The sequence below is a fragment of the Diadema antillarum genome, unplaced genomic scaffold (assembly GCF_040938485.1).
Source record: "Diadema antillarum isolate AM-2024a unplaced genomic scaffold, OU_Dant_1.0 seq00001801_RagTag, whole genome shotgun sequence".
In the NCBI taxonomy this organism is placed as follows: Eukaryota; Metazoa; Echinodermata; class Echinoidea; order Diadematoida; family Diadematidae; genus Diadema; species Diadema antillarum.
In genome coordinates, this window is record NW_027272477.1 from 152,501 (window position 1) to 176,209 (window position 23,709).

Here is a 23,709-nt window from a genome sequence, read left to right on the forward strand (position 1 = left end):
ATTCAGATGACAGTTCCCATGGCAACAGAGAGAGACCCTCAAGTAGCAAAGGTACACACCCTCATAAGTGTTAAATGCCTGAAACCTGTGACAAATACATGTTCCATGTACTGTATAAGCCATATATTTAGAGAGTCTAAATTTTGGGACTTCCAGACAATTTTGCGTATGGTTGAATTCGCGATCGTGGAGTATTGTACGGAACAGAGAGATGTATACATGCATGTCAAATTGATGTTTTCACATGTCTTTAGATTAGCAAATAGCACCTGATTTGCAAATTTGCAGAAATAAAAACCTCGCAAAGTATTCAGCATATACAGTACTTGTGAAGTTTTAAATTGATGGAGTCATATGATATTTGGGAGTAATTAATACATATGATCATTGGAAACTTGTTTTAATCTCCCATTATGAATGTGAGTATATGGCCACATTGTTTTATCTGTTCATTGTACAGTGATCCAGCGATCTTGCATGTATTTTCCCTTTTGTCAGCAGTCACTCATTTCTTCCAAGGTCGCTTGAGAACAACTAAGAATTTTGCAATGAAGCACAAAGAACTATTGATAGCTTTTTCTCTGTGTCAGCATTCTGTACTTCTGATGATTAAAAAGTAGTGCATAATGATGTTTTCCTGTGATGTTTTAGCTGTCAGTCCATGTCAGAGATCGCAGACCTCCACAGACCTGACTTCATATATATATGTAAATAAGAGACCTAGCTGTTATCACTTTGTGTTCTCTTTTTAAAGATGAGGGAGCCAGCTCTGTGTCGGAGAGTAACTTCTGGACAGGCCCAGCACCGGTGACAGAGGAGAAGTCCAGGTATGACAATGTTCTATTCCAAGTCAGTAGCCATACAGAGTAACGTCTTCAAATTGTCAGGAGTTTCTCATCCTGTGAATGGCATCCAAAAGCTTTTAAAGATCTGTGTTGCTGCTCAGATTTTTTTGCCAAATATTCTAAGTTTTATGTGTCATCTGAAGACAGCAGAATGTGCCACCTCTGATGATCGAGAAAGTCTCCTGCAATCGCTTGGTAAAAACACCTACTGTCAACTTGGATTTACAGTGCAAACCCAAACTTAACATTTCCTCCGGAAAAAGTCTTGAAACAAGAATTGAAAATATAATACAGCCATCACTGTAGAAATAGAAAACTTATTGATTTACAGACTTGATTGCAAAGTAATGTAATGTATATTGTCCCTGAGGTGACAAGACCTCATATCTAAAAAATCATGAATTTTAACCTGTTGAGGACAAGTCCCAAGTATACTCGCGCAAGTGTCTATGGGAGATGCGTGTTGTAGCAAAATCAGCCCATCCTCGATGGGTTAAGGGGAGTGAAAAACTGATTTTCAGTTGTGTAACATTTTTGCAAACATCTGTATTGACGTCAAATAATGTAGAAACATTGATTTGGGTCACATTGATAATTGTAGTGTTTTAAAACTCAAATCAATATATTTGATATTCAACATTGGGTTAGAAGGTTTTTACATATATTCCAATTGAGAAACAAGGTCTTCTCACCCCCGGGACCATTATGTGCTTAAGTTTTCAGAAAATGCCATTGTGGATAATTCCATCAGATGCTTATCTCTGAAAAGTCACGTTCTCATTTTCTTTTATAATCACTTCTGATTTCATCTGTGCAGGGAGGAGGAGTTTGATGACTATCTGAAGGACATGTTTCTATGATGGAGGTCTCCTCTCAGGGAGAGAGAGGCTGTGTGAGTCGTGCCCTCCGGGAGTGGTCAAACAGCATCATCGCAAACCGATCAGGCGTGAGCAGGAAGCAAAGCAGACCGTACAGGGTCTTGGATATGTCGTGGACGTGGTGATGGACTGGTGGCAGAAAGGAAGTGTGACATATTATTGTTGCAATACAGGAGGTGCATCTTACATTTTAAATCTAATCAATTATTATTATTATTATTATTACTATTATTTATAGTGCGCTTTTCCCACAAGGCCCAAAGCGCTTACAATCAATTCAAAACATGTACGACAGTATGTATAATTGGATAAATGTTATATATACAGCTACGAACTAGTTGCTACTGAAAAGATGTGTTTTCAAGGCTTTTTTGAACACACTGACTGATGGAGACTGTCTAACGGTAAGTGGTAAATTGTTCCAGTGCTTTGAAGCAGACACAGTAAATGTCCTATCACCGGCTAAGGTGCGAGTAACAGAGTATGTGAGACGAAGCGGATCACTAGATGACCTCAAATTTCTAGTAGGTGTATATAAAGTCAAACAGGCGTCTAAATATTTCGGAGCTTGATCGTTAAGGATTTTATAAACAAACAAAATCGATCAAATAGACTTGAGGATGTTGTGCATGGTATATGTGAAGGAGGGATGTGTCATGCAGAGTATATGGCATCACCAATGATCAAAATATACATGCACATATTGGGCTGTACATGTACATTTCAGTATACTACACTGTATAATGGGATATGCACGATGACCGTTCATGTTGCATATATGCCACAAAAGTCCATGGCTCTATCTGGTGTACTGACTTGTGTCATGTTATCCTTGCTGAGTTTATGAGTGAAGAGAAATAGTGGAAATTTGAAGTAATATATATTCTTTGTATATTCACTTTTGTCCTCACTCCAAATCTGTTCAAGCATGAAATCCAAGCATGGGCAGAACTCTCCTCAGTAACTGTAAGAGGATTAGTTTGCTGTTTTGCCGAGAGATTAATGACCTGTGACCACAAGTACGTTCTGTGTGATTTCCTTTGGCGACATGGGTGATGTGCACATGATTTAGAACTTAACTGATCTGTCACCTGGTGGAAAATCTTAGCTGTGGAGCTGGCTCCTAGATCATGCATGTACTTTACATGCAACGAAAGTCCCAGAAATATTATGAAGAGTTGTGATCTGCAAAATCCCCTTGTTATGAGAGTGTTGTGTTATGTCTGATCTCTTTATAATGATCTTCCGCTGTAGTAATCATCCCGAATGGGAGCACTGATGAAAATTCAGTTTTTCTGCCATGAAAGTGTAAAACATAGTGTTATTAGTTGGTGAATAACTTCGAAATAATGATCAGTGAGACATAGTTGGATTTGAGACTGGGACATGATGATGTTCGGTCAGAAGACAGAAAATTTCAAGATTTTGTGTATATGGACAGTTGCAAGGTGATGACATCATCAACTCAGTCATTTGCATATTCACAATAAATGTTCGATAACTGTTTAGTGAAAACGAGCAAAACTTCACAAGTTTAGGACTTCCTAATGTCTATCCAGTTTTTGATCAAGCTCATTAAAGTGTGTTCTTCCTTATCAGGGTAATTTCTAGCTGGTCCAGATATCTCCCTTTAAAATCAGTGTTCAGTGCCAAGTCCACAGGCCCAACGAGAGTCGTAAGGCTGCAGTTGCAATCATTTCATCCATCATGCAATGTACATGTTGCAAAGATACAGATTATTCATTGCCAGTATTTCACATGTTTGCTTGGTAGATTATAAATTCTCTTTCATTTGGACTTTTCATTGGTTACCGGTATACATACCTTTTGTTTTGATTACAGAATTTTCAAAATCCCTTTAATTGTTTTACCTATAGCTGTTTTCTTACATTAGCAACACATTGATTTTTAGCACATTTTAAGTACCTGTTCTTCTCACTAAATGGCATAGTTTGTAAATTTCATTCTGATTTTCTGCAGATTAAATGAATTTAAAGCTAAAACGTAGTTCTCTGAAGGGCTAAAAATATTTTCTGCCATTTGGATCTTGCTTGTAGTACATCCAAAGGGTCTACCAAGAAACTTACCAGGCTGATATGATTTGTCAGAATGATGAGTTGTTTTGGAGTATTTTGAGATCAGAAGTATAGAATAATTTCAGTTTTGGTACACAACTCTTATTCTAAAAGGGCCATCCCCATTCAGCATTGTTGGGAGGTAGTATGATAATGGTTTTGCCCTTGCAATCATAATCTGCATACGACTACAATGTATAGCACAGAAGATTGATGGACACTGCTGTGGCTCATTTTGTTGATTATTGATAATCGATTATTTAAAATTATGTAGCAACCACAATGACAATCAGGTAAGTTCTGAAGTTGTGAACTTCCGGCGAACTGTTTTAGCTTATGTTTCGCAATTTCGTCATTACACAACTAGAATTGCAGTGGCGGATCCAGGGAGGACCGCACCAGGCGCACGCCCCCCCCCCCTTTATTTTTTTGTTGAAACAAAAGAAATAAAAAGAAAAAATGGGGGAGTTATGCGTGCCCCCCCCCTTTAATTGTTGTAAACGCGCCCCCTCTTTACGGAATTCCTGGATCCGCCCCTGAATTGTGTTATCACAGTGTTATTTTACACTTTTTTTGTTCATATATGTGTGCATTTTAGAGCAATAATTGACAGTTGTGCAGGCATAAGAGAACTATATTTTGGCTTTAACCAGTTCCATCTATATCTTCTACAAGATAAGATGTGCAGTGGATTTCAGATTTGCCAATCTGATGATGGCAAGATGATTTCTGCAGCAGAATATCCCTAGGACCTGATGGGTCAAAGAGCAAGATTCATTTTTTTTTCTTTTTAACAGGTACAATATGCGACCCTGCATCGCAAAACCAAGAAAAAGTCACCAGACATATATTAAGGGCAGATTCTGAAAGAGCAGACTCTAAGCTTTAAAATGATGTACAACTCAATTCAAAGGGACTCTCCTAACCTATCTAAATATTGGAAAGAAAGTACACACTCTGGAACAGTGTGAAGTGAGAAAAGAGGCTCTGAAGTACAGTGTCTATTCAAGCGCTTAATCTTTACCAAGCCCTTGTAGCAGTGCCATGAATGGGACAAAAAAACGGGATGTAAACCACTGTAGCAACAACAATGAAGCAATTATCAGATTAAGCTGAAATTGAGCATGCTCTATTAACACATTCTGTCCATTGTTAATGCCAACTTTCAAAGCAGTAGCATTATCCTTTCAAAAGTTATTAGAGTTGAAAGTGAAGAGTGTGCAAAGGAATTTCAAGAAATGAAAAGGGGCCTCTAAAGACATACATGTTCACACTACTCTACAAAAAACAGGTTTTTAGAAAAAGTGCTGAAAACACACTTTCCCATTCAGAAGAAGAACAGCTCTTTCAGACAATATGAAAAACCTCAAGAATGACTTGGTCGACCCATTTCACCTTTTTGGGGTCCTTGCATAATATCAAGGGGTGTGACTTGTTGTTGGTTTTGAGATGCCTGGTCACATCTGTTTATTTGAATTGACCTGATGCCCCCAGAGCAGTACTCACTAAACAAATTAATCATAAACTGATCACAAAGAGGGACAGTGGTACCTTGAGAAATTGTCACATGGTGGACAATGGAATTTAAGGGCAAAGGGAATAATGTAATTGTTTCCCACTGTCAGAATGTTCATTGTATACCCACTATAGGTAGCAAAGTGTGTATTATGGCTCTCTACATGAAGTTGCTGATGTGTAAAGAAGTATATCACCATAAGTAGCTGCGTGACAATACATTCACACCAACAGAAAATAAATGTTCTATGGAAAGATATCAAGCAGACTCCATAAGCTTTCATTAAAATTATAGCATGTTCATGTCCTGCTGAGAAGCTGGTATAGATTTTGATCTCAAAGGTGACTCATTTGGGATCATTTTTTTATTTACCAGATGAAACGCTGTGCAGTTAGTAACTTTCCCCGTATATATGCTCCGAGAGATGCCACAGACATGATGTTTTATGTAGCAAATTGTATGCAAATAATGCACAGGAGAGAGTGCATTGGTGGAAATGCAGGCACAACACTTGAGTTCCCGAGTGTGCTGCATCTCCACTAACATCACAAATTTAAACCTGTGAATGAATTATTTGTTCTGTGAAATGGGTCTATGAAATGTGGTATCAGCTGGTAAAACTTTGCATTGCAATGTAATGGTTCTTTGAACTACTTTTCACTTACCTTTGTGGATGAATACCAGTCGGCTATATTATGTAGATCTTGTTCAAAATCAAAGACATCTGAAGAAATGTTCCAACTTATATAAACATGTTCCAATTAAACCATAGCAGCATTGTTTTAGATATGCACCTCACAATTATAAAGGTATGTGAAACATAGTTCATAGAAATTTACAGTAAATAAGTGATTGAGCACACTATCGAAACTGGTTGGATGTGGGCTGTAAAAGTAAGTTTATTGTGACCTCAGATGGAGTGCAGTTACGCTTTATGCTGCGCACTTTCAGCACTGCGGGGCATCAGAAAAAATCTAAAGAGTGCACACTCAACATGTTTCAGTGCTTCTAATAGGCTACATTCTTAAACCCATTTTGTAATTAATGGTGCTTTGCAATTATGTTTAATTGCACCATGTTACTGGAGCATTGTCAAGATAAAAGTGTGTGGACCACATTTTTGTGTTTTCAGGCTGCAGTAGGTTAAATGTACTGCATCTATCAAAGTCATGAAAATTGTCTCAATAAAATTGCTGAAATTGCAGATTATGTTCAACCATATCATGTTTGACTTACATGTTATAGCTGATTTTAGTTTTCTTTGAAACTCTTGACAATAGTCTCACCATGAAGTTTTACACTCTTAATTTCAAACAAAACACAAGAATCAAGCACACTTTTAACAAGCTGGACCTACTGTTATACAATATCATGTTTTATTCAGTATACTTATACATGTACACCGTGGCAAACATTGCATCTACAAAAATAACCATTTTTTACATACATGTACAGTATGCAGGAATGTACACCATACATGTAGTTCTTCAAATATACGGATGTAATTCATTTCTAGTTTTGTATAATATTTACATTTTCAGCATATGACTTTTCTACATTTACAACTCATATTTTTCTACGTCAATTTGTCTTCACTAAAAACTTACAATTTATATTTCAGCACATGAAGGGCACGAACAATTTAGTTTGGCTAGGATCCCCTCTCCCCACTTTATCAAAATTACAACCTAGTAATGAATAAATACAGTATAATATGACGAACTTGCCATCTTGCAAAGTCATCCACATTTGTGAGCAGCCTTCTCGAGGATATTTGCATCAGCTGGAGCCGGTTGCATAAAACTTTTTACCTAAGAAAAACTCGGGTTGATTTTGAACAGAATATTTGAAGAGTTTGTTCGCAAAAACCAATAAGTCCATTTTTGAAGATTTTAAAGTACGGTCTCTGTCATAAAGTACAAAATAATACCTTTTAAATGATATATTGGTCACTACATATAAAGGTACATTCTTGAAGTTATGGTCAAAAGAAGCAAAAATTTTCTTATTATTCTCTTTATTTTTCTTGACCTTTAATCGCAAATATCTCCATTTGGCCAATATGGACTTATCGGTTTTTGCGAACAAACTCTTCATTTCTTGTGTACAGTCAACGGCATAATCATACTAACCCAAATTCTCAGTTCTTACAAGAGTTTTTCTCAGATTAAATGTTTTATGCAACAGGCTCCTGGCTGGTGCAAATACACGTATCTCAAATGCACTGTACATGTACTGGAATGCATAATTGGCCCACACGAAATAAAAGTGCACAGGGGCAAACTGTGCACATTTTGAGTGCATTGTGATCATGGTAGTCTAGCACAAATGCAGAAGAGACCCTCCACCATTTGGTACAGCACATATACAGATATTCACGACATCACATGTGTAAGAATGCTTCAACTGGGTACTTCAATGAAAGCAAATAATGTAAAGTAACATCATGCCAATTTAAACGATTAATCATCCTACCTCACCTTGGAGTACAGTGGACTCCTGTTATAATGAATTCCTCTTGATGGACAGTTTTCTTTCGCTATATTGAAATTTTGTTATAACCTAACAAACAAACAGTAAAAAACAAAGAGAGGATAATGTTGGGGCCTCAATATTTATTTCGCTGTAACCGGAATTTCGTTATAACCATGTTCGTTATAACGGGAGTGCACTGTACATGGTATATATCGCATAAGCTGGAACAGCGTACTCCCGTAATAACAAAGTCGTTGGGACCGGCGGTTTTCTTTTCATATGACAAAATTTCATTATGGCTGAACAGTATAGTGTATAAAGATTATACAGATGATAATTTTGAGACCTGAATAGTGATTTCATTGTAACAAGAATTACAGCCATGTTTGTTATAACAGGAGTGCACTGTAACGCAAGCCACGGATAAGCAGGGATAGTGGCAATTGAAGTGTCAACATATTTCATATGCCAATTGAATACTGTAAAAGTGGATATTTTCGCGCGACTAATTTTTCGCGCTAGGCCGGGTCAGAAGAGTTTCGCGTGTTTTTAATTCCGCGGAATCAAGACATCACGCACAGGAACGTATGGCAAGCAAAAATATTCGCGTGCTTTTATTTTCGCGCTAGTTTCTGGTTGCGCGAAATGCGCGAAAATTTCCACTTTTACAGTACCGTAACCGGGTGCACATGCTATCATCAATGACTGCTGCTCTTATCATGCTGTAGTTTGGTGAGCCAAAAAAAAAAGGAGTGGGGGATGTACAGTGCAGCAGACTGGTGGAACTCAATTCCTGACAAATCTGCAGATTTTGTTCTTAAATGTTTTCCCTCAAGCCTAGCACACACACACACACACACACACACACACACACACACACACACACACACACACACACACACACACACACACACAACATCCATGAGAGGGTTTTCAAAATATGGAATCCCAACAATACTACAAAATTTGACAAAAGGTGGGGGGGGGGGGGGAAAGACATTGAAAGAGAATGGGGTACAATGGAATTGAATATGCCTGAGTAAAGCGAGACTGTTCAAAAGAACATTCACAGCTGATCTCTGAATACAGAGGTTAATAAATAAATGTGCGTGGATATGCCGCTAAACTCGCCACATTCCAAACTCAACCTGCAGTAAACGTGCAACAGTGTGTGGAGTCCATCCTGCAACAAACCAAAATCAAACATACAAATATCTTCATGACCCAAAATGTCCCTATTTATAACTGTCCATCTGACATTCACTTTTCAAAATTCTAATCATGGTAAATATTATGACACTAATACTGATGATGATTACATTGGTCCATAAGACGAAAAACCATTTATAAAATTGTTGATATGGCATTTGTAGGACAAAATCAACATATTGATTGAATGGACTCCTACATAAATGTATACAGCACTTTGATTCTCTGGTTTACATATTTTCTTGTGATTGATTAAAGCTATGTAATGTATGATGCAGTAATTGCTGGTTTATATAGTTCTGTTTTATGGTGATTAACAGAAGGGGAAAGGTGAACAGCAAAAAAAAAAAAAAAAAAAAAAAAAATATATATATATATATATATATATATATATATATATATATATATATACTGTAATTGAAAAATAACAATAAAACTATGAAAAAAAAATTGGCAATGATGTGAGCTTTAGAAAGGGTGTTGCCACAGGCATGTTAAAAAATTGTTTTGTTACCCGGGCATACAACTGTTTGAATACAAATGCACACACATAATTTACAAAACTAGGGAATGAAATATTGCCATAATCTTTTCTCCTAATATTGTCAACATTTGTTAATAAATATACCTTATCAATGCTGCAATCATTATGTGGCATGCATTTCTTGTGTAATGATGATAAGTACATGTATCACATATTTCAACACCTCAACTGGGGAGTACAAGCACATATTTCATTTGATGCCCATTGCTGATCATAATGAAGACACTCAGGTACACACGTCAAATGAATGTCTCATATATTAAAAAAATGTCAGATTTCCCTAAATCATAAAGTCAATTTGTAACAGACTGCCTTCTCATTTCTACACTTTGACCTTGTTTACATAGCCACCTGTTTTCCTCAAATACCGGTAGAAGGGATTGTTTCCAGTTTTTCACCTCAGATAAATAACTTGGGACAATATCGACATCCCATAGAAAACATTTCATTCTATGCACAAGCAAACTTGGCACACTTTTCAGACCTGTTTGACGGTTGAATCTGGAAATGCTCGGGGGAAAAGGGGGTCCAAGTCTTGGCAAAAGAGGGGTAGAGGGACTGAGGAAGAGGACAGTTAATTCACAAAATATTTGGCAAGTTTTCAAAAAGTTTCCTACGCATACAAACCCTGTGTACAAGTACACCTTCTATGACTTCCACAAGGCAGCACTGACGCACCAATCAATACATAGGCCGACAAACTTTCAAACAAACTTTAGGTTCAACGAGCACTGTGTCAGAACAAGAATGATAAACATGCAAAAAAAAAATTATATAAACAAGAAAAACAGCCCTGCTTCTCTGCATGAGACATCAATTATATTCCCACATGCATGTGATGATTGTGATATATGTAGGATAATGCAGCATTATGACATCACCAGATTCTTGTCACCAACCAATCGTCCTTCTTCAACGGGATTTCCCCCTTTGTCACATTCTGGCAATCTTCTGCTTCAATGCCATTTCTCATCCCAGCTATACCCACATCTCTCGCAAACTCACTGTATCTATGAATATCTGCCAGTCAGTTTGTTGACCTCTCTCGTTTTCTCTATCTCAATCTGGATGACTGTTCCTCACTTGTAGCAATAGTCTCTCAAGTGTGTTAAAGTCATTTCCGTCCTCTGCTCGAGGCGGATGAGGAAAATCGCCAACCGATGGCAGCGCGGAGAACCCCATCCTGACGCCGCTCTCAGTAATAGCCCTGCGTCTTCTGCATCCCGTCTCTCCTCTTCATCAGCTCCTCGATGCGGTCGTCCTTCAGCTTCAGCAGGTGTTCTAACCGCCGCACCTTGGCTTGCAGGATCTACCGGGACAAAGAAGCACAAAGTGGCAAAGACTTTAATAGAGACAACAACAACAGCACCACCACCACAACCAACAACAACAACAGCAACAGCAGCAGCAGCAACAATAACAACAACAACGACTACAACAACAAGCAGACAGCAGATTAAAGCGGTACGCTACTTTATGCTTGCTGACACTCATGGCTAATTAGTTTATGAGAATGACAATGAAAGGCCATTGCAATTCACTGCACTGTGTGAAGGCCATGAGACAATATATGTGACCGTGCACCTCAAAACGAACATAAAGTCGCACACACTGATTATACGTGAGGACTGAAAATAAGTGAAATGGGTCAACTAGCTAAACTTGACTTTTTCATACTTTCTGAAAGAGCGGGTCTTCTTTTACATTATGCTAAAATTTGATATCATAAAACGGGCAGGAAAGTGTTTTTTTAGCAGTTTATCTCGAACATTTTTGGTAGAATAGTGTGATTAGGTGTGTCTTTAGAATCCCTTTTTCATTTCTGAAAAACCTTGTCCACACTCTTAACTTTAAACTCTAATAACTTTTGAAAGGATAGTGCTACTGCTTTGAAAGTTGGCATTAATCATGGACAGAATGTGTTAATGAGGCATGCTTAATTTCAGTTTAATCTGATAATCCTTTCATTGTTGTTACTCTGGTGGTTTACTTCCTGTTTTTTGTTCCATTCATCGCACAGCCAGCACGGTTTGGTAAAGATTAAGCGCTTGAATAGACACTGTACTTCAGAGCCTCTTTTCTCAGTTCACACTTTTCCTGAGTTTGTGCTTTCTTTCCAATATTTAGATAGGTTAGGAGAGTCCATTTGATTTGAGTTATACATCCTTTTAAAGCTTAAAGTCTGCTCTTTCAGAATATGGTCTTAACTAAAAATTCATGTCTGGCGACTTTTTGTTTGTTTTGAGGTGCAGGGTCCTATATGGGCTCTCAGTCTTGATTGTTTTTCTTATTGTTTTTTTTTTTGGGGGGGGAGGGGAATGGGGTTGTTATGGGGGGATTACGGTGAGGGTGGAGATGGAAATGGATGGGGACAAGAGTGCAGCATCACTACAGCGTTAGACTTTAGCAGCTTTGCATGTGTCAATCTGCTTAATGCAATTTTTGTTGAAAACAGCAATGCAAAAGTCAAAATATTCTTTGAATGACATACTAAAATGAAAATGAGAAGCTTCTCAAACACATATCATGAAACATTTATGCCATAAATCATAATATGAAGCCACCTTTTTACAGTAAATGTGTTGGTGTGAAATCATTGTCACAAATACTGTAAAGTACATGTACAAACGTAAAGACATGAACAGCATTTCTCTCTGGCACAAGCTCACTGTTCATACTGATATTCATTTGCGATGATATGCAAATGCTTGCTACCAAGGGCAAGGTTGATGCTACAAGCACATCAAACATCACAAGAGACAAAGAAAAACAAGTTCTAGTGATGGTCACCTACTATACATATTGACAGACCCTCAAGTACCCCATCACACCCTCAATATCATGCAGAGGAGTGGCCGGCACTTATTAATCAATCCCATAAAGCCTTGCAGGAATGATCTCGTCATCATTTTTTAAATTAGCAGCTCTAAGTCTGACTGCATTTCTTACACTAGAGAAAGATTAGATGTATCTGCTTAAAAATCACTCAATCTGCAAAATCAGAAAACAAAATTTGCCAATTTAAGAGAGATATATGATATCATGTAACCGGGCATCACAGCACCAGCAAAAAGTTGCATGCCCTGATTTTACATAAGGACTGAAAATAGGTGAACCAGGTCAACCTGGTCAAACTTGAGTTTTTCAAATTTTCTGAAAGAGCAATTCTTTAGAATATCTACATTATTGTAAAGTTTGGGATCATAAATCGAATGGGAAATTGTGTTTTCAGCAGTTTTTCTACTACACTTTTTTTTTTTGGTAGAATAGTGTGATTAGGTATGTTTTAGAGGCCCCTTTTCATTTCTTAAAAACCCTCAAAAAAACTCTTCACTTTCAACTCTGAATGACTTTTGAAATGATAATCCTACTGCTTTGAAAATTAGTATTGGTAATGGATAGAATGCGCTATTAAAGCATGCTTACTTTCAGCTTAATCTGATTATCCCTTCATTGTTGTTGCTGAGGTGTTTTGCATCCCAGGTTTTTTTTTTGTGTTTTTTTTTGTCCCATTCATTGCATTGCTAGCACGGCTTGGTACATGTAGGATTTAGTGCTGGAATAGACCCTTTACTTCAGAGCCTCTTTTCTCAGTGCACACTTTTCCAGAGTGTGTGTTTTCTTTCCAATGTTTAGATAGATTAGGAGAGTCCATTTGAATTGAGTTACTGTAAAAGTGGTTTCTTTCGCGTACAGAAACTTTCGCGGTTTCCATCGGTGCCGACTTTTTCGCGTGTGTTTAAATTCGCGGTCGGTAATGATAGCGTTGTAACAAGCGACGGGTTCAAAACATTTTCGCGTGATGTTAAATTCGCGGTTCAACCTCAAAGCGCGAAAAGCGCGAAAATAAAACCACCGCGAAAGAAACCACGTATACAGTATACATCTTTTTAAAGCTTGACACCTGCTCTTTCAAAATCTGCCCTTAACTAAAAACTCAAGTTTGGCAACTTTGACTTCGTGATGCACAGTCACATAGATATTCTCAAATATGGAGGAAGCTGCATTAAACAGCATGGAATGCTTTCTCCTAGCTTATGGTGAGGACTGACTTCATATCTAAAAGATATATTAATAAGGTGCCAGATGTACAGTGTAACTGTACACAGTAATATGCAAGTAAACGTGATGGATACCATCTTTACTCAGAAAAGGACACAGAATATCCAGAAATATTTTCATCTCTGAAATGAGAGGAATATTTTAATCACAGTATAGTAACACATGATGCAATTTGGGATATCAGCTGCTGTACGCTTTACACATTTCTCGTTTCATTTTATAAAGCGGTAAAGAAGTTGTAAAGAGTACAGATATGCTATTGCTTTAGTCCAATACTATTTCTATATTTTCATTTTGTTTTCCACTTTCTATTTTCGAGTGAAGGAAACCAGGAAAAGAAAAAAGCAATCAAAACAAATCTATTTCACTCTATGTGTGCGAGACAGTAATAGGCATAATGCCAAACCCTAAAGTAAACACAATGAAGAGACTTCATTGTAAAGATATGTCAAAGACAAGGGCAAGCGTCGGGGTCAAATTTGCTGTGGTTTCATATTAAACAGACCTTGAACTTCAATCCTCTTGGTCAACACACAGTGTTAAATTTAAATATATATCAACACCATTTGGCAGAATCTGGGGCAAAGAAGGAATGAGGTCATGATATAACCGCAACCTCCTGTTCATATTGCCTATATTCTACCCTCTCCCCTGACTAATGTTACAACATGGAAACAGAAAAAGCCAGTGTTATGGCTATTCTATTCTGAGTTTCAATAAATAAGGTAGATACAGCATCTATATTTAGGATTTTGCATTTTTGTGGTGGTGGCTGCCGTTGTTGTTTTTTTGTAACATTGAGTAGATGCACCTTACATATACAATGCTATAGATATCTACAGTACACGCTACACAACTCCAATGGGGAAAAAGCTCTTGCGAGATGGAATATTTATTTTCACAACAATAAATAGCTTACAACTCCAGGTGCTGTGAGTTGCTCACAATAATTTGGTGCAGTAGAATTACAAATTATGATGTTTTCACTGACTCCCTCCGTTAGCATTGCCCGTGTCTGATGATTGAACTTCAGGAGAGCAGCATTTTTTGTAATAGATCTGATACTGATTCAGTAATTGTAAAAATACAGTGAGAACTTGTCAGTGAAGCTGGAGGGAAATTGGACAAATCGTTCAAACGTTTCATACTTTCAAACGTTTGAATAAATCCAACTGCTTTCATCGCCGGATCAAAAGGCTACAAGAATTTGTGATGTCACAGCGGTGAAACGACATATAGAAAATACGAAGGGAATTCAACAAGATGCAATTTTGTATGAAAAATACACATTCCCTTGACTTATTACTGAAAGGTAAAGTAGTGCAATTTCCTATACTTCTTTACAATACATCCTATTTACAGAAAGCAAAACTACTAGCACTGTCCATGTGTTAAACTTAAGCCAAATTCATGAAGTGCGATTACAGACACTGGATCACAGCCATTAATCCAATGCAATATCATATCTTAACTGATAATTGAAAAGACCAATCTAGTGAGTCAATTAAATTTCTCCCTCCCCACATCCACACATCACAGTTCCACATATCCGTATCTGTGTTTGCACTATAACAGCATTCTGAGTATTCATGAATGTTGACATGCATGCAGGTTGACATTTTGTCAATCAAATTTGGATGATTTGGCAATTATTTGTTCGCTAGTTTAGTTTGGTTTATTTTGAGTTGTTGTTGTTATTATTGTTGTTGTTGTTGTTGTCGTTGTTGTTGTTGTTATTGTTGTCATTGTTATTGAAGTTTTTTTTTTCTTTCAAAATTACCTGAACTGTTTCCTGTGATGCCAGTAGAGCTTGCTCTTTCTGCTCTATAACCATCCGTACTGCTGGGGGGAGTTCTGGCTCAATGCCACCGTTGAACTGTTGCCTGTATGATGCTCCACGTGGATCGCTGTTAACATAGACAACCCATCAAAACAAATATGTCAAAGAGGGGGCTGGGTTGCAAGCATCAATGTTTAATAGCCAAGGCTATATCAAGATTTGTCCTGAATACCTCTAACTATAATGTATTGTTTAGGACTTGAAAAATTGAAATGAGGCTCTTTTTGCCATAAATCTCCATATCTCTGGATTAACAATAACGAACAAGAAATAACTAAATATTTCTGTCAATGCAAAGACTTTGAAAAGGAATTCAAAGCAACCTCTCACAAAGTGACTTCTCTTCTTCCAATCCATGAAAGCCTGTTTTTATTCATTCACAGGCCTGTTTATCCTTGCTCATCATGAATGTTTGCAGGTAGATTTATACCATGCTGCCTGGCCTGAAAAATGAATGTTGGCTGCCTATTTGAATCTCACTTTCCTTACATGATCATCTAAACATAAGCAGTGACTGCTGTGAAAAATGAACAATCTCTCCATCAGCAATTAGGCCTAACCACACCAGATTAGACAGTGACTGCACAATCGAGTGGCTTTTTATGGCTCTGTAATCAAAGAAAAGAAGCCGTGGTCACAATAGCAAAAGACTGTGAGGTCTTTGCGATCTTTTGTCGTCCGTTCACACTGATAGCTTTGGATCAAGAAGTTTGGGTCACTAGTATGTGTGCGCAAGAAAGAAGAGTACGCCGTCTGATAGCTGGTGATTGTGAGGTAACAACGCACTTCTGTTCATCACAATGATTGCATGCTTTGGAGGTACAGCCTGCAAACATGATGGACCGGTCACATGACAAACTTTGCGAAGTTTAAGTTTTTGGCATTCAAACTGGCAAAAGGTCAAGAAGTTTGGCGGGAGTGGGGGGAAATATCCCTAGTTTGAGAGGGAAGTTTCGCGAGAAGTTTTACGGGAAGTTTGTGGTCACACTGGCGAAAGATCGAGATCTAGAAGATCACGATCTTAAACTTTGCAATCTTTTGCCACTGTGACTGTGGCTAATAAGCCCCTGTTGGATGCCAGTTTACTAGAGATTTGAAGTTGAAACTGAATAATAGATTCTGCATATAAAATCATGTACAAAAGTCTGAAAAGCTGTCTTACCCTTGTGGTGGATGTAAGACTATCGGAGCCTTGGGTCCAGCAGCTGGTGCCTTAGGTGGTCTGCCCATCCCTGTGAGTGGTACAAGTAATACAAGGAGAAACACACATTGACAAGATGGTACATTTCCTTTGTCTAGTACATGGGATGTATCGCTGATTGCTGATTCATGGGGGGTATTGCTAGATGTGGACAAAGAAGTCATGCCAACCTCTCGATTTTACTTGCTACGAAAAACTAAAACTACATGCTGTCCCTTGTCTTTGTCCACACATCAGGCTTCATGTATAACAAAATTTTGATTTTTTTTTTTTTTTTTTTTTTTTTTTGGGGGGGGGGGGATTTTTTTTTTTCAGTGGGGAGGGGGATCTTGAAAGGGAGGTTGGCAATGCTTGTTGACAGTACAGTGTAGGTATAAACAATGTCCAGGACAATCATCACCACTGACCGGAAAACACAACTTGCCCTCATTGAAGATGCAAACCAACTCATAACGTTGCATTGTATTTCTGCATCAACCCACATTACCCTGTTAACTGCACGACTCTGAAATCTCCATTTACAGTACATGTGGCTTTGCAGGTTACAGTAGGTGGTGGATTAACTGAAGTGGTGTGATGAATGAGTACTCTTTTGTCAGGAATTTATGAAATGCCCATACTACTCTTGGTTCTTTAGATAAAATGCTACTTGTGTTTTACTTTAATACTACAATACTACATGTTGAATCCTAGGAAACTGTCACATAGCGAAACCCTCCCCTAAACGTCAGTTACAGCCCCCTTGTAAGCCAAAGTCTGTAATGTTCTACTATCTCATTAGTCAACAGCAATAGATCAGAGGCCTTCTGACTTCATAGATTCTCTTACCAATGCGATTCCCTTTTGGTGGTTGGGATCCCACCTCCTGTCCATCAATGTAGCCATCAGGGGACATCTCCTGGTTTGAGAGGGGAACAGTTTAGCAGGTACACTGTATCCTACATAGTATAAAGACTTCTTTGCATTTAGACAGCACTACACTTGTAAGGATACATCACACACCTATTGTTTTTTTCATGAAAATGCTTCTAAACTCTAAATACTAAGAACAACACACAAGTCTTATCTGTGAATTGCCAGTATATCTTTCTCTTATTACATCTTCGCCTTTCTATTCAGCATACTCAGTGCTGTAACTACTGATCTTCATTCTAGTGAAATTTTTCACAGTTGTGTATATTCGTGTCAAATTTATTCCTTTGCATTCCCAGTGGGAAACCAAATAGGAAAATGAATAAATGGTGTTCAAAATTTTCTGAGAAGAAGGTTCAGATTCAAAGACTTTGAATTGTTTCAAGAAGGTGCGAACTTTCACATCAAAACAATCATGTTCTGGATTGGATCTCATTTTACTACACATTTGTTTGTTTTGTTTTCTTCCTATCATGGGTCATACTGCTTTTTCCCGATATTCTGTGTGATGTGTGTGTGCATATGTGTGCGTGCCAACCTGCACATAAGATGTTGGCCTCTCATATCGAACGTAAACACATGTGACATATTCTGACCACTGCAAACAAAAAGCATCATTTACTCCTGTCATTTAACAAATTGGTTTTCCCTACTCTTCATAAAAGGAACCACTCATTTGCCTATGTGAGATCACTGCCATTTGCCCATGAATATAATTATTTCTCTCTCAGTTGAAAAGTGAACAATCGGTGTCCAAGTACATATAGCTATAAACCTTCCTTATTTTACTCGTCCTTAGAATACGACCAGTTGACCCACAGTTTATGAGAATTGAGCATATAGCACAGAAATGCATGGCCTCACTCAAGAGAACTTTCTCTCTCTTCACTTGCTGCTTTTTAGCCAAATTTTGCCCTCTCCTGTAAGAGCGCTCCTTACAAACAAACTCACCTTTTGAGGATTGCTCTTGCGCTTCATGAGGAAGATGTCAATTTTCTGCCTGACCTGCCACAAGACATTTTCTATGACGCCCGGCTTGACGTTGACTACACTGTTGACCACGTGGTCGGGAACTGAGAAGTGAAATTTGCACAACACCTTCCTGCGGTGGAAATAAATAAAACAAAAACAAAGAAACATGACCCCTGTACATCTGTTTTTGTTTCTCCTTCGAGCTGCTACAAGAGTCAAGAACATTTAACATGTACACATTGGCCACCTACTGCCAATACTTGATAAGGCTGCGTTCACATAGAAGTATACTATTCGGGTATTCGGGGCTCGTTTTCGAGGGCACACGAATAGCTTGAATCGAACGATAGGATTTCCTAACACCGGTTCACATAAGAGGGCACTATTCGAAAGTACTGAATAGCTGCGAATAGTATAGCATAGTGGGAATCAAGCTTGTTCGATTTTCTTGCAGCGTATACCGTCTCTCGTTTATGAAATAATGACAATTTTGGTCTGGATTTGCCCTTTAGCAAAAATATGCATTTAGACTGATATTCTGATGCAGTTTAGAAATTGTTAATAAGATTTGCTGGGATGTAGGAGGAAGAAATCCTCACTGCATGGGATGGTGAGTTGACGGTGCGGGTGATGGTGTACTGGGTGCCCGAATAGCGAATAGCGAATAGCGAATAACGAATAGCGAATACCGTATACTTCTATGTGAACGCAGCCTAATGGACACATATCCTCCTGTTGCTCTTTATCTGTTTTAGAGGCAATACATATTCTAGCTTTACAGCATCCATGTTGAGATCTTTCATGTTCTCATATTGCTACAAACTAAATGTAGTTTCACTTTTCCTGTAACGACACTGTCACAATAATGGATGCACCACTGTCTCAGTCAATGCACTTTTCTCCTTCACATATCCTCAATGACTGGTGTTCAAAAGTACAAGATACTGTATACGCTATAATTTTCGCGTACATAAATTTTCGCGAATTGCCGCTGTCACACATTTTCGCGAGTGGTTAAATTCGCCATTGGGGGACCAGAGAAAATATGAAGTGGCAAAGAAAGTGTGAATTTTCAACTTACTAGCAAATAAGAATGATACTAGTTATACACTGCATGGAAAAAACATACCAAACTCTGCGAACTAGTAAGTTAGAATTCAACATTTTTGAAGTGGTTGAGCCCATCGCGCTAGATTTCTGACGAGTGGTACGAGGGGTATGAGTAAAATTCAACGGCAACCAGCTGGAACATACGAAGCCCCGGCCCCTAAAGTTGACATGTGAATGTAGCGGCATGCAAACGCAAGAGCTAGTGCTAATACGGTACATGTAATCCAAGGGTGACACGCCGCGCGTTTGTAAACGTTGTGCCGCAATATATGTACGTAAACAAGCTTAGCCAGTATGGTCTGTTCGGTAAGCCGTGACATGGTATACTAGTACTGAAATGTTCGTATCACCAAGGCAAGGGATTCATTTTGGAAGGTAATATTTTCGCGCGTTGTTAATTTCGCGAATAGCTCCCGACTCGCGAAATTCGCGAAAATAAAACCCACGCGAAATATATAGCGTATACAGTATACAGTTGGTATCACATCAAAATGTATGTCTAGTGTGTATGTACATCTCTTATAATATATATCTTCATGGGTGTAAAAAAAAAAGAAAAAAAATATTGTGCCAGTCTACTGAGGGAACATGAATTCCACTTTTGTTCATCACTTCATAAATACTGCATTCCTGTCTCTAAACTGAAATTTGAGGGTAGAATTAGTGTTTATCTGATGCTATACAAATGAATTCCTGCTGCATGTAGTACACCACAAGATTTGCTTTCTAAAGATATCTGACAACAGAAATGTCATGATTAGTCACCGAGACTTACCGGTTTAGCGTTTTCCAGTTGTCTTTCTTCTGCTTGGTGGAGCTGGCCGGCGTGTAGTTGTGGAGTTCTACAAGTCTTGGTAAGAAGTGGGCGACTACCTCTGCCATTAAAACTGAAAAAAAAAAAGAAGAGAGAAGAACACACTCAAAGTCAGTAGGTTGAATTCTAGAGCAAAGTGAGTGTTGTACCTAGTGTGTCAAATACCCAGAATGGGATTCTTTAGGGCAAACATGATCTTGTAATGCAGACTCTATTACTAGAAGTCTGGGCTATCCTGGGTTTTAATAGCCGGAGTCAATCAGGACATACAGTGTATGAACTCACAGAAGTCTAAGCCATAAATATTGGGCAGTACGCATAAAAACTAGCAATTGCTTGCGAGCAACTTTGCATCAAGCACGAACACAAGTTTGTCAAGCAAAAGATCAAGCTTACATGTAAGTAATTGCTTGCATAACCTTTTGCTTAAGGCCGTTTCACACCATAACGCGGGCTTGTGGCGAGGAGGTAGTTTCCAGCACGTAGAAGATTTTCAGCGGGCGAACAAGAATGTTTGCAATTTTCATTCATGCCTTGTCATACCGTACGGGGGAACTTCTGCGGCTTGACTTGCGGGGAAACAAATTTACTCCAAGTAGCTCTTCGCAGTTGGTCCGCACCTGACAGTATCTAGCGCGTAGTTGCCCGGAGGTGCTCACGCAAGTCCGATTTAACCGCAGCCAAGTTTTGAGCATGACCAAAACCTTTTCCGGGTGAGTCGCGGGAATGCCCGTAGAGGTCCACGCAGAACGCCAGTAGGAGACCCTTAGCGGCAGTACTTCCCAGGCAATTCCCACGCAGGTACTTCGCAGTCCCGTATGCAGCCAAGATAATGAAATTCTGTGAGATTTCAGCCATTCCATTAGAGGAATTCCTTCACTAAGTTGTCAGCCCCCACGCGACTGGTACAAAGGTCACACAGTATACTCGCAAGTATAACGCGTCCAGCAAGAATAAAGACACATGCGCTGACTCGCACAAATCCTTTTCCGCCCTCAGGAATGTCCGGTATGCTAGAAAATCCCTACACGTAACAAGCCCGAGTAGCTTGCCCGGAAAGGTGTGACAGGGCCTAAACACGGTTGCGGGTAAAAAAATATGCGTGCGCACCTCCGGGCGACTACTTTCGAGATACATGCTAGGTACTGTCATGTGCGGATATCTACGGGGACCTCCGGGTAGTCAAAATTGTTCTTTGCAAGTCGCACGCAAGGCTGGTGTGACACGGCCTTTACAAATATGTATCCCCATATAAACCTTTTGCTTGCCCTGTACAAGTAATTGCTTGCTATTTCAACAAAAGGGGTGTTACGTCTGTGCAAACACAAGAACCACGGCTGGTTTGATAGGATGTATGTTCGGTTAGGCATGTGTGTGTTGTGTGTAAACTATTATATGAAAAACATTTCCTGACATGGCAGAACTATAAAATGACACTCAATTAAATGTGCGTGCAGACAGGCAGACAGACACACACACACCTACACACATAAATATTACTGGCTGATTCCTATCACTTCCCTAACTGCTGCTTAAATAGCAGCCCGCACTGCTGCAGCTGCAGATCTGCCAGGTAGCACGTGGAGAGAGGTCTCTGCATGTCAGACATATTGTACATCCTACCTGTTTCTCATCACATTTTGCATGCTACTGTAATAACCACTGGAAATTCCCCTTGTTGAAACAAACGAGTTTCAGATACATCATTCTTATTCTTAGACTTACATTGTAGGAGAAATTTCCTGCTGATTTATACTACCCCTGCACAACATGGGCCTTTCCTTTACAAATATGATAATTATGCTTAAAAGCAAATATTCAACTCAAGCAAATGCTCAAGCCTGTTTTACAGAACTTGGCAAATGATTATAAGCAATAAATTGTTAGCAAGAAGCAAAAGGTCTGTTAGTGTTACAGTGTTATGCATAGTCTAGGGTCTACGCGTACATTTTTAAGCAAATGCTTTTGTAATACACAGTCCTGTCACTGTATAGACTCTACAAGTGGTTCGCACGGCGCCTTAATGGTCGGGCTACTGTTACTCACTAGACTCTACTAGAGAAATCTACATGAAGATTTGATGTTTCTTTTTTGTCCTTCAGGACAAGGAAAAATACTCTTGGCACTTGCCCAGCTTGTCAAACAGTCACATATTTTCAAGTAGGCCTAACGTTACATGTCTTGAAAATTAAGCTGTAAATGTAGACATCTACAAAGTTTGTACGTTAGGTGCTAGCCATCGAAGAAATGTCTCTTTATTTACCAGTAGTTTAACATAACATTTAATATTAACAATACGTTATTGTTTAGACTTTAGAGTAGACTTCCTACTCTAACAGTTAGCTCTGGACGGGTATTAAAGACAAAGCATTAATATTAACATTAGACTGGGAACTGACGAAGACAACTGCCTGTTTAATGACAATTGAAGCTCGAGGCAGTGGGTGTTTGCTTGCAGAGATGGGTCGGGCAAAGAGCTAAATCCCTGCAGCATGCCGTGCAGGCTCACAGCCAACCATTACGCCATCGCCCACCCGGATCCCTCTGAATTGCCTGGCTACCGGCTTCGTTCGGAAGCGGACCCAGCGCTTTCGCCGAAGAAACAGCATAGCAGTAAGCGAACCGCAGCAGCTGTCGGTCATGTTATTGTCAGCTCACACTCAGGCTGCGAGCTGCCTGTGATCCCAGAACGCGATAGGTTGTGTTCTGTGTATGGCCTACCTCCATCGCTGAAGTCTCTGCCGACGTTTCTCTTTGGTCTTGTCAGCGGAATTTCATCCAACCACGAATATAGATCCTCTAACTGATCTTGCTCTAGTTGAATCATTTTCACTGGGGATGATTCTTCCTCGGTCATTTGGAGAAAAAGTAGGCTCAAATCCCGGGGATGAATACAGTTTGGTTGTCCTCCCTGTCACAGGTATTCGGTTTACGCGCACGATCTCTAGCTTCACGTCGCCATGATTGTTGTTAGCCAAAACAATGACGTCACAGCGAGGAAAATTAAAGGCTCCGCTCTGGTAACTCCGGGCCGGTAGTCCGTCTGACTGGAGAAACACTCAGGGGGACAAAATCTCCGGGTCCAATTTTAGGATATTATGTCCTAGGATCGAATGCCCTCACTTTGGATTGTCAGCTAAAAGAAGATGAAGAAGACAAATAAAATGTTTTCCACTCGCTATTTCATTCGAGATACAGAAAATACAACCTTAAGTACTTTGACTTCTGCAACGAAATATTCGCGTTAATTTTTCAT

General features: G+C 39.0%; 2 protein-coding genes across 2 annotated transcripts in view; one reads left to right on the forward strand and one right to left on the reverse strand.

Moving 5' to 3' along the window:
- LOC139712397 (protein FRA10AC1-like) overlaps positions 1 to 1,840 on the forward strand; it is a 9,993-nt gene extending 8,153 nt beyond the window's left edge. The window contains exons 8-10 of the mRNA XM_071624222.1: positions 1 to 51; positions 755 to 827; positions 1,663 to 1,840. The exon at positions 1 to 51 is cut by the window's left edge and continues 267 nt beyond it. Coding sequence (XP_071480323.1) covers positions 1 to 51; positions 755 to 827; positions 1,663 to 1,705 — 167 coding nt within the window. The 3' untranslated portion in view covers positions 1,706 to 1,840. The remainder of the gene's footprint in view (positions 52 to 754; positions 828 to 1,662) is intronic.
- Positions 1,841 to 10,737: 8,897 nt separating this feature from the next.
- LOC139712400 (sperm flagellar protein 1-like) lies at positions 10,738 to 23,405 on the reverse strand. The gene is made up of 7 exons (XM_071624225.1): positions 23,175 to 23,405; positions 20,415 to 20,526; positions 18,497 to 18,659; positions 17,474 to 17,543; positions 16,605 to 16,676; positions 15,385 to 15,515; positions 10,738 to 10,851 (listed from the first exon to the last, which is right to left on the reverse strand). Exons 1-7 carry the CDS (start codon positions 23,308 to 23,310, stop codon positions 10,738 to 10,740), a joined length of 798 nt encoding a protein of 265 aa, XP_071480326.1. The 5' UTR covers positions 23,311 to 23,405.
- Between the last annotated feature and the right edge of the window lie 304 nt (positions 23,406 to 23,709).

Coding starts and splice junctions, on each gene's coding strand:
- LOC139712400 (XM_071624225.1), bottom strand. CDS start 23,310: ATGACCGAGGAAGAATCATCCCCAGTGAAAATGATTCAACTAGAGCAA. Junction 20,527..23,174: donor CAGAGACTTCAGCGATGGAG/GTAGGCCATACA, acceptor TTTTTTTTTCAG/TTTTAATGGCAGAGGTAGTC. Junction 15,516..16,604: donor CTTACATCCACCACAAGGGT/AAGACAGCTTTT, acceptor TTGTCTATGTTA/ACAGCGATCCACGTGGAGCA.